The sequence below is a fragment of the Chrysemys picta genome, chromosome 7 (genome assembly GCF_011386835.1).
Source record: "Chrysemys picta bellii isolate R12L10 chromosome 7, ASM1138683v2, whole genome shotgun sequence".
Lineage (NCBI taxonomy): Eukaryota > Metazoa > Chordata > Testudines > Emydidae > Chrysemys > Chrysemys picta.
Genome location: NC_088797.1, coordinates 123,298,613 through 123,309,759, shown reverse-complemented (window position 1 = coordinate 123,309,759; position 11,147 = coordinate 123,298,613). Strand labels below are relative to the sequence as shown.

The 11,147-nt window shown below is 48.9% G+C and overlaps 2 protein-coding genes across 4 annotated transcripts in view; one reads left to right on the top strand and one right to left on the bottom strand.

The window, feature by feature from the left end:
• Nucleotides 1-421: 421 nt before the first annotated feature.
• The window catches only part of CFAP58 (cilia and flagella associated protein 58), a 142,562-nt gene continuing 131,836 nt past the window's right edge, over nucleotides 422-11,147 (top strand). Inside the window, exon 1 of the mRNA XM_005303510.5 lies at nucleotides 422-3,404. The gene's annotated coding sequence lies outside the window, so the exon portion shown is untranslated. The remainder of the gene's footprint in view (nucleotides 3,405-11,147) is intronic.
• Nucleotides 4,097-11,147, bottom strand: part of ITPRIP (inositol 1,4,5-trisphosphate receptor interacting protein) — a 34,375-nt gene continuing 27,324 nt past the window's right edge. For all 3 annotated transcript variants that reach the window (XM_024100502.3, XM_005303513.5, XM_065552536.1), the window contains exon 2: nucleotides 4,097-9,942. In XM_024100502.3, coding sequence (XP_023956270.1) covers nucleotides 8,277-9,929 — 1,653 coding nt within the window. In that variant the 5' untranslated portion in view covers nucleotides 9,930-9,942 and the 3' untranslated portion in view covers nucleotides 4,097-8,276. The remainder of the gene's footprint in view (nucleotides 9,943-11,147) is intronic.

Here is an 11,147-nt window from a genome sequence, read left to right as displayed (position 1 = left end):
CGGGCCAAAGGAGCAGGAGGTGTGGAGTGAGAATAAGGTAAAGGGTCCTTGAAGCGAAGGGGTTGGAACAAACAGCCAAACACCACAGGCGGCAGAATGGCCCAAACCTGTAGAAAGCAGTCTGAGATGAGGTGTCCCCTGGTCCCTGCTGAGCCTTCTAGCCAGTAAGTCTGCTCCTGTGGGTCCTTGAGAGTCTAGCTTGCTCCTCGCTGGGGTTTTTCTTTCCCAGGCCTGGCTTGGAAGCCAGGACACTGCTTGAATCCTAGTACCTGTGTGAGGGGTCACCCTTGCACAGTTTTGGATGGAGGAAAAGAGTGGCCCCAGTTGGGCCCCATGTTTCTCCTTCCCAGTGGTTTGAAGTGTGTTTGTGTGTGTGTGTGTGGGGGGGGGGGGTAAGGGGGCGGTGTCTCATTGCCCTACCTCTGCCTTCCCTCGTGCCCTACGCTATTAATTCTGACCCCAAATCAATTCTGCCCCCCTGCAGACCCCATCAGTTCTGCTCCTCTTGGGGCGCATTACCTGCCTCTCCAAGGTCAGGGGAGCAGAGGAACCATCCCATTGTTCAGAGGAGGGGAGAAGGGACCAGAACTGCCCTGAGCTTCCGGCCTCTTTCTGCTCCCTCCTCTCTCCCCTGGAAGACCCGCCTGGGCTCCTGAGGAGAGAGCTCTGCCAACTTCCTGCAGCCGCCTCGAGCAGCTGCTCTGCTGCCAAGTTTGCAGCCTCAGCACGCCAGATCGGTTCCTGCAGGAGAACTGTGTGTAGTCTAACCCTCTCTGGGTTTCCTGGTGGGCTGCGGCCTCCTCAGCAGGCCTCACATAGCACCACGTGCTGCTCCCAGGCCCCTGCCACAGGTCCACGTCGACTGCCACCACCCTATTTTAAAAAGGGCAGCTCCCATTTGTATTACTAAATATAAACACCCCATTCTAAAAGCACCTAGTCCGGGACCTAGGAGCATTCTGCAGAGCGAGCCGGCCTTCTCTGCCCTGCCAGTGACCTGAAGAAGAGCTCGGTGTAGCTTGAAAGCTTCTCTCTCTCTCACCAACAGAAGTTGGTTCAATAAAAGATATTACCTCTCCCACCCTGTCTCTCATGTCCTGGGGCCGACCCAGCCAGCGACTGCTCTGGTTCTCCTTTCTCGCTGTAGGGCTGTGTTATGTAGCAAGTACCTGTCAATCTGGACCTGAGGAGCTTGCAGAGGAAGGAGAATATACAAGAGAGCAGAGGGACATAACTTGCCAGAAACGCTAGGGCACAGCAGGCTGGCAATTAGGAGTTAGACAATATAATCAGGCTAAAGATAACTAGCTCCTTCTAGTTGATGGGGCAAGGAATGTTTTCTTTGCCTGGCTGTTAAAGGTACTTGAGCTTTCAGAGGGCAGCCAAGGAGTGAGGGAAAGGCTGTGTCTACACTGCCACTTTCAACGCTAAAATTTCAGTTGTTCAGGGGTGTGAAAAAACACCCCCCTGAGCGACAAAAGATTTAGCGCTGAAAAGCGCCAGTATAGACAGCGCTTTATCGCCAGGAGCTACCACCGCTCCCCCCGGCGATAACGTGTGACTACACTGCCCACGTCACAGCACGGCTGCAGCTGTAACGTGGGCAGTGTAGACATACCCTGAGTGTTATTACATTTAATAAGATTAATCAAACACTAACCCTATACACTTCTACTGTTGGTGTAAAAATTATTTAGCCAGGCTAAACGATTGAGAGTTCAAGCTGTAAATGGCACGCATGGCATTATTTCAAAGGCCAAAATGGCTGCAGTTGACAGTTTGATGAGGGAGAATGACAAGACTTAGTGTGAAACTTTTTATGTCCCTGATAGAATTTTATTGGCTATAAGAGGAGGAGGAGGTAAAAGTTAAACTCTTGCCCCATCTGAGGAGCGGTGAATGTCCAAGACCTTTGTTGTAATTGCTGAACCATCTTCATGTTTTCCACATCCTACCTGAGAAATTCAAACTCCAGCTGGGTATCAAGGGCAGAGGGTCTGGATCTTTAGCGTCTAGACTTATGTGAACTAAATTTAATTAGTAACGAGTGTGTCTGGAACTTATTCAGTGTTTAAGCTTAAGTCACTTTAATCTGGTCTCCCCATAGAAACTAGATAACATCAGTACCACCCCTACAGGTTTCAAAAGCATCTGGCTGGCTCTGCCTTCCTCCTGTACCTGTCAAAGGTCTCAACCCTATCCCTAATGCTAGGAACATTTCAAAGTATTTTATACCACAGAAGTTAAAATTATCTCAGAGAGGAGAGATGAATCCTAAGGTAGAACAAAAAAAGGAGATACTGCTAACTGGAAGACATGGGGATTTTTCCATCCAAATTACTTTTAAAAACCAAGTCAGAATTGGCTGTTTTATATGTTTCTTCACTGCAGTTTCTATTTTGCAAGAAGTTGGTCAGAGGACATGTGAGGAGGAGAGGACAGGCTTGGAACTTAAAATAGAGAAATCATTAACTTTACAGGAAAGAGGACGGTGCCTGGAAGGAAGCTATTCCAATGAAGTTTTGACATTTGCACTGAGGTCATGTCTACATGGGGGCATTCAGGAAAGTTAAGATGAATCAGCTAAAGGTGTCAAGTTAATGCACATAAGTTTAAGTGCATTAACTCCCCACCCCATGTGGATGCTCTCATCCAGAAGTAAAGTGGTCTCAGTTTGCTGTCGCTTAATTGTCTGAGAGAGACCCTGAACTCAGCTCTTCAGCCCCAGAGGAACTTAAGTCAGCTAACATATCAAGATTGCTGGGTACCTCAGAGGGTCCATCACAAATACTGTATGTATATATATTTTTTTTGCTTCGGCAGTTCGGGCGGGAGTTTGAGTGGTGTTTTTTTTTTGCGCTTTGGCAAAAATGGTAGAGCCGGCGCGGCAGGGGGTGCGTGCTCAAAAATTTTGTACTGATAGTGGTGCGCGATCAAAACAGTTTGGAGACCACTACTTTAGGGTCTTTGGCAAGTCACTTACCATCTCTAGCTGTGTTTCCTCATCAATGAAATGGGGGAAACCAACACCTACCTCTCCGAGGAACGAGAGTAGAGATGGGTTTGACCCCAAACCTAACTTTACTGTGACAGAGCTAGGAACAGAAATCAACGCCGGGGCTTTCAGTCTTCCCCACACGGGCTGTTTTTGCTGATTTTGCCCCCATCCTTTAGATCTCAGGCACAGGAGCAATAATGGAAAAGCCTCTTCTGTGGTCCATGAAACCGACTGTTGAAAGAACGTGTAGTGGCAGAGTACAGGAGGCACAAGATGTTTCGTCAACACCCAAATCCAGCACCCAAGCCACAACACTCCTGTTCTTCCTCTAGTGTTTTCCATTGGTGAGAGCTGGGAAAGGACAACACGCAACTCTTGACTGCACCGCTTGGCTCTGTGACTTTGGGTAAGTAACTTATTATTATCTGTACTGCCACAGCACCTAAGAGCCCTGGTCAGAGACTAGGACTATCCTACCCCCGACCTGCTCAGTGCAGAACACCGTCATAACTCTTACTGGGTGGTGCAAGGCTTAATTATGGGCTTGTGAAGAACATGGAGAGTCCGGGATGGGAGTCACTAGAGAACTGTTAAGAATTGTTATTATATGTAGCTTTATATTGATTTAAAATAGCCTGGTTGACAGCTTTTGTTTAGCACTTTCCTTTCAGAGACAGAACCACACAGTTAGTTTCCGAGTTAAGTGCCATTTCGACTGAAATGTAAGGGAAGGAGCTGAGCAAAGTATGCAGTAGATAGAGGCTTTGTTTGGAGCTGTCTAGGTACCTGTCGGACAGGAAAGTGAATGGAATTCCTCCAGCAGAACTGGAAATTCAGGAGCTCAGGTTGAATCCTCATGTAAATGGCTGCAACTTCACTGAAGTGGAGAAGGGTGACACCCACTTACATCAGAACTGACTTTAGACCCATTGGGTGAATTCCTACCTGTGTTGAAGTCAACACAAATTTTCCAGTTTATTCTTTGGGGTTGGGGATTCCACCCACAGCGCCCAAACTCCAACCTGCTGCTCCCTCTGGGAACTGTGCAAGCCTATAGGAGACTAGGAAACACACAGACACAGACACACACTTCTCTTCTTTAAGACTTCATGTACTTCTTTTATTATAAATAAAGCTGCATGAGAAATATATACAAAATTCAACAACCTGCTGCTTTAGAAGCAGCACTTTAATACAGAAAGTTTTCCTGGTGTATCCTTTAAAAGGAATAGGATATGGACGTTCTAAAAAAACCCCCAAAAAACAAAAAAACAAAACAAAACAAAAAACCCAAGGAAGGGGGAGCTTGGGCTGCAAGATTTTTGGTACTGTTCCCCATCTTCCCAGGTTAGCCCTCCACAATACAGGACAGGACAGTCTCCCTTCCAAGCTAGTAAGGTTACAAAAGGGTATCCAAAAAGGCAAGTAATAAATAAGGCTGTTGACCACGTATGGTCCCACGAGAAGCACCAAGCAGTCAATGATCAGCAGCCACGCCGGTAAGATCAGGGTAAGCGCTTCTGTTTCCTCGCCGTCACTTACAGAAAGTCTTGTAGATTGTACATTAAAACACATTAGAAAAGCCCAACTGCAACAACCATCACACCCCGCTTGAATGATGGACCAAGTGTTCAATTCTCTTTATGAAATAGAAGAGCTGCACATGGAACTGAGACACGGATGCCACGTCCCATGGTTGGCACATGTTGAAGAGTGAAACCCCCTCCCATCCCCCCAAGATGGAAGAGACTCTCTTAAAAGACATTCAGCTCTTGAATAGCAATAATGGCTTCAGCACAAGGCATTTCCTGCAAGTGAATGGCCCCTGAGGCTGCACTTTGGGTCCATGGCCATATCAGTTCCCCCACCTTGATAGAGCCTGTAGTAAAAGATTAACCACCTCCACCAGCCCAGAGTTATTGCTTTAGACTCCAGTGGAACGAACCCTAGCCCCTTGTGACCAAGTTCCCCCAGCAAATAAATAGCAACGGCAATACCCCGGCATGAGAAGGGGATCTCTGCAGGATGATGTCCAGCCTGCCCCTTCTACCTCTTCTTGCTACCACATTTAAGGTCTGATCACCTGAGACTCGAAGTACCCTCATCCTCCAGTGGTTCGGGCCCTCAGCACTGCAGCCATACAGCTTATGAAGGAGATGGCTTCCACAAGGTTTGCCAAACCATGCTGTGTGAATACAGAGTGCTTCCCCCATGGGGAGGTGCATCTCCATGGTCCTTCCCAGCCTGAATTTGCAGTAAACATCTTTAAGATGCTCACTCTGTAAAGGAAGCGTCTCATGTTTAAGCAGCCTTAGCAAAGCAATCAGATAGATCCAGAAAGTCCCTACTACTGCTTCACATGTAGCTAATATAGGGTAGTTTCTAAAGTTCTGCTTCCCCATTGCCTGCATCTGGTTGCAAACTCAACTTGAAATGCCCTCCCGAAAACCACCAAGAGCTGAATTACAGCTGAGACATCTAGGCTGGCTTTAAAATGGGTTTGCTCCGACACTTTACACAAGGGAAATAAGAGATGTTTAAAAATGGCCTTGTCCTCTCCCTTATCCCTACCCCCCTGTTCTTGTATCAATTTTTTTTTTTCAGTCCATGACATGTCATTTCCTGTGTCACCAGGGTCATGGATTTCTTTCTGTGCCTCTGATATGCTAAGTTCAGACTCCTCACAGGAAACGTCAAACTGATTTTCACTTCTCTCTAGCTGTAATAATAATCCACTGAGGAGGGGCCTAAGCCACAGCTGCCTCCCCAGACCCTGCACGTGATAGGGCTGGTGAGGACACTGTACAATGCACTGTGCGCTCAGCCGCTGCCCAGAGGCACATTACTTTCGTTTTAAATTGTTCCACAGAGCGTCTGATGTATCTACAAGTCCCCATAGCTCTCTAAACCCTTCCTTATATTTTTGCTCATTGTATCCAAATTGCCCGTTAGTCCCTTGTGACTGTCTTTGGTTACCCATCGTTGTTTAATGGTCTGTGCTGATAAAAGCCAAAGCCCAATAGCACTTGCTACCTCATGCCCGACCTACAGCAGCCAGACATGCCCTGTCACTCCAGTCTTGTTCTTCTGCTGAAAAAAAAAAAAAAATGACCACCAATGGTATGTGGTAGTTTGGGGATGCAGACAGATGGCTGCCAGAATGTGGCATTGAGACCATCAACTTCACTTCTCAAGTGGCTCAGAGACTTTAGCCGCAGCCATTAACCAATAGACCTTCTTCCTCCTCCCCCCACTCTTCTGAACAATGCAGAAGTCACTTTCTGATCCAAAACACTTTTAATGTCATAGGTAAGATTAGAGATAAAACCGGTGATCACCTAACAACCCTCAACCCCTGCTCTAGGGTATGGCTCAATTTGTATCACCTGAGGCTGGCTGCAAGCTAGTGGCAGAAGCAAAATTTACAACCCCTGAGTTCTCAGTTCATGCCCTCTGCCTTTGTGTATAAGGACCCCTTTTCCACTGGAAGGGTGGATTTGGGCATCCATTCAAGAAGGGTGGGATAATGGGTCCTCCTGGAAAGGGGAACCTTCTCTTGAAGGTTCACTCTCAGTAGCAGGCTGGATAATTTGTCTATTGCCAGAGGGTGTCACTATCAATGAGATGGGATCAAATCTACTTTCCAGAAGTGCCGTAACTAGGTTGAGTGGGTTAGAGCACCCTGCTGTAAGGTGGCATCACCAGAGCGGTCTATGCAGCCCTCAAGGACAGTATCCCCCTCTTCTAAAAACAGAGCCACGTGATGTGTACAGCTAAGACAAGAGCCCGAACCTCAAAATACAAAATTGTTTAAAGCCTTCCAGATTTAGAAGCTAAGACTTGATCCTCAGACTCTCGCTCTCCTGCAGTTGCTTGAAGCTTGGGAGGGGCTGTAAATGCACCATGCTTTGGTCCCACAGGGCTGTGGGCCTCGCCTCACTCTAGCTGAGACTCCTAAAGGCAACTGATCAAAGCAGCAGCATTTCTGAAGACTGGAGGCAGTCTTGTCTGGATGCAGATGGAGACCTTCCGGGGGGTGTTTAGGAGGAGAGACAGGATAGCAGTTTTACTGTGGAGACTAAGAGTTTGCCACATCCAGCTTTAAAGCTCCTGTTTGCCAGTTGCCCTTGTGCACCACTCTTTTCCTTAGTCATAGCAGTTCTAGTACATTTTTTATCCTACGAAAGCAGGCAGGCAGATTATTCATACCAGGTTGCGAGGTTAATACCTACCCTGCTAGGAGACTGTTATATCTGGGCTCATTTCACAGTGGCATCAGTGGGTTCCTCTACACACGTATCAGCTGCTTAAGTGGAAAACACAGTTTGTCCCTTAGGAACCTGCTCTGTTTGTGTCTGTCTTGCTGCTCAAAGGATACGAACATCAAAAGAATGCTCGATTGGGTCATTCAGAACAGCAATGGGACACTGTCCTGACCATATGCTCACCCAGGCACGAAGTCTACTCCCCTGCCCTTTACCAGGATGATAACGAAAGAGACTAATTATAATTGTATCACAAATGCATCCTGCCCCCTGTCTCCGGTATGCTTCCCAAGGGAGAAGGATTTTGCAAGGTACAGGAAATATGTATTTGGGTGGGGGAGGAAAGGGGAAGAGGTTGTTTTGCTGCAGCTGAAAGTCCTACTAGGTGGGCACTTTTGCAACTTGAATTCCCATTAGTTTAAAAAACGATGGTTGATTTCAATGCTGCTTTCTCTGCTGCTATATGGGGGATTGAAATTCATCTGCAGAGTCTGGGTTTTAACTCCCTCCATCCCCAAACACAGAAAAACCAGCTGTTACTAAACTTTCAAGCTGCAGTCACAGGGCTGTTGCTTTTTACAAGTAGGAGGTCTCATTTGCAACATTATTTTTTTGTGGGAGCCATCTTAGTTTCCCTCTCATCCCCTTCCCTTCCTCCTCCTTTAAAAACAAACTAAATATTTGATTAGAGATTCTGAATAACCCCCAATATTTGCATTGCAACACCTGAATAGATTAGTCCTGTCTGTTGCTTGTCACCACCACAGGGACTGGTGCACAATGTGAAAAAACAAACCAGCCAACCCATTGGTGGAGTGGAGGGACACTTTGACAGCATAAATCTTTCAGTTTCTCCCCTTCTTTCTTCTGCTCCCACTCTGAAGAAACCAGGGCCTGCACTGGTTTCCATGAAAGGAGAGAGTCTCTCCTGCTGAAGTCAACTGCCTACAAGAGGTTTCTGCGATGCCCCAGGAACTTGTGCTTGGTGGAAGAGCATTTCTCCACTGGTCCTGCTAAAGGGATTCTTTGTGGAGCATATTTGTGTGTCCCACAGAGGGAATGTGCACTGTGTACTCGTTTATCAGTGCGGAGGTGTTCCTCAGCATCTCATGAAACGTGTCCACCGTCTTTCTGTAAGCGTCCCTGTGCAGAACAAATGGACGGAAAAGGTTGAGTGGCTCTGCCTTCTGGAACACTACTGGGAAGTTCAGCACCTCTGGCACCTTCCGGTTTCCAATGAAAAAGTGGCAGAGCTTCTTTTCCTGCAGACTTTTCTCCAGGAACTTCAGCATGTCTTGCAGCCTGGCCTCCAGGTTCTCAGAGGCCCAGTCCTGATAGGGCCGGGTCTGCAGTAAATGCAGCATCACTGTCTTCAGGTGGTAGTTGGTGAGGCTGCTTGGACCTGTTAAGCTGCACTGCTTTCCATGAAGGAAGGAGAGGATCTGAAGGCAGCTAAGGTGGCAGGCATTGGCAGGCAGCTTTTTGGAGATGGAGTGGATGAACCTCCTCTCGTACACCGCAAAAGTAACAAACCAGTCAGTACTGGAGGCAGGATCAGCCGTCAGGCCGCTGCGGGGGAAATGGGAGATGAAATAGGCATCCGAGTCTTCGCACTGTACCACAGGGGTGAGATTAAAGGCAATGGACTTCCCAGACCTGAATTTTATCTTCAGGGCTCCCGGTGCGTCCAAGAGGTTGAAGGTGACGTCGAATTCATATTTGTGGGAGATTTTGTTCCAAGACTTGGTGATCGCGATCTGGAACCACTTCATGACCTGGTCGGCATCCAGATACTGGGTATTCTTGAAGCACAGCAGATCCTCCATCTCACCGCTGGGCCTGGTCTGGTTGGTTTGGCTATGGAGGAGGCACAACATGTCTTCCCCCAGCTTAGTCTTGCCACAGATGCAACCTGCTGCATCCTCATCCGCCCTGCAGACTTTTATGGTGCCGTAGCCTTGTTTGTCTGGTCGGACTGACTCCCTTGAGCACCAGGTCTGGGATCGGAAACAGTATGGCTCTGGGGGCGTGAAAGGGACGATCAAGTCGCAAACCAAAGGCTTGTTCACCCTCCAGTTTTCGTACATGCTCCCCACCCCTATGGACTCCTCCACTTCCATGTCGGCGTCCCGGTTACACACGCTCCTCAGGGCCTCCAGCAAGTCATCCGCAAAGCCTTCCACCAACTCTCGCTTCCTAGCCATGTCACCGGTGGCACCCAGGATACACCTCTCGTAGAAGTTGGCCAACGCGGCCTTGTCTGGGAGGGCCACGCCCTTGAATGCTTTCCCTAGAACGGCCATGTCGTCTTCCTCACAGGCTGACTCCTGCCAGTTCCCATCTTGGTAATCCTGCCTCCAGAGCTCGATCAGCAGGAAAATGACCATGGACATGGCGCTCCACAAGTCCCAGGGGAGAGGTTCCTTGATGTTCTGCTCCTCCGTCTCTGTGGCCTTTTCCAAAGTCTTTAGCGCGGCCTCCTGTCCGGCAATCTCTTGCTCCAAACGCAGCTGCTCCAGCCGGAGGTTCTCCTCATGCGCCTTCATCTTCTGGATGATGTCCTCAGCGTACTCAGGAACAGTGGCATTCTCTTTGGGGAAGAGGAGTGGGTGGTTGACGATGGCCGTAATCACCACCAGACACACCCGGAAGATGCCTGCTGGCATGGCGATTCCTTCCCTGCAAGAGAGAGTGGCAGAAAAACCCATGGTCAGTGTCAGACATTTCAGCCTCCCCACATGGTCAGAGGAGTAGTGAAATAAGGTCACTGATAAAAACCATTTTGTCTAACGTGGTCAAACCCTTTCTCCTCGCTCCAGCTAAATATCTGACACAGGGTCTCTGGGACACCCTGGCAGGGACCTCTTAGACACAGGGTCTTGTTCGTGAACTCCCAGACAGAGGCTTAGAAAGGAGGCCGTCTCTGTCCGGTAAAGGCGGGTAAGCGTGTGTGGATTCCCAGAGTTGTCCACAGCTCCGCTACCCTTCGGAGCCAGAGGAGGACTCTTTCACTGCTATCACTGCATTGTGATTCTGTTGGAAAGCTCTCCCTGCTCCCCTCATCTCCCCACGGGTGGGCGGAGGCAGAGTCTTCCTCTCCTCTGAACATACCCTGGCCCACCTGAAGTCAGGGAACAGTGGGCAGGCTGAAAGGAGGGCTAGAAAGCTCCCCCCCCGTCTTGTACAGTTGACCACTGCCACCCTAAGAGAGGGTAGAGGCACGTGCAGGGGGTGGGACCACAGGGAAGGGGAATGGTCATGGGATAGGTGGGGCCCATGGTACCCTTTGTGCGGGGCATGCCTAGAGCCCCATATTGCCTAAATCCAACTCTACTATCTCCACAATCTCGGTTTCACATTCACACGTGGGGTGGGAACATGGTTGCACTGTTTTGTGCCTCAGGGCGGGAGGCACATCCCAAGTCGCTTCCTGCTCCTTCAAAGTACCACGGCGTCACAGCACAGCCGAGATCATGCTGGGGCACGTCCGTCCCAGTGTAGTGGCTGCCACGACACGGTAGCACTTAGAAGAAAGCAGGGTGGGTGAGTCTGCAGCTCGGGGGTGGGGACCTCACACCCAGAGAGGGATGGTGTTAAATACATCATGCGGTTTAATTTTGGCACCTGCTGATCTATTACTGAAGGATACATTGGAAAACATCCCTGCCAGGTCTGAACAAACATCGACACTTCTCCCTCAAAGCTGCAGTCCCAGTCAACTGGCTCTATTCTGAAGGGTCCTGGGGCATGCTGCCAAATGTGTGCCACTCTGTTTACATGCAGTGTTGTGCCAGCAACTGCTGCCACACGACACCCTCTTCACCCAGTCTTGGCTTGGGTGACAGCTTCACAGTGTTTTGTGTGGTTTCATTTGTACCGGCTAC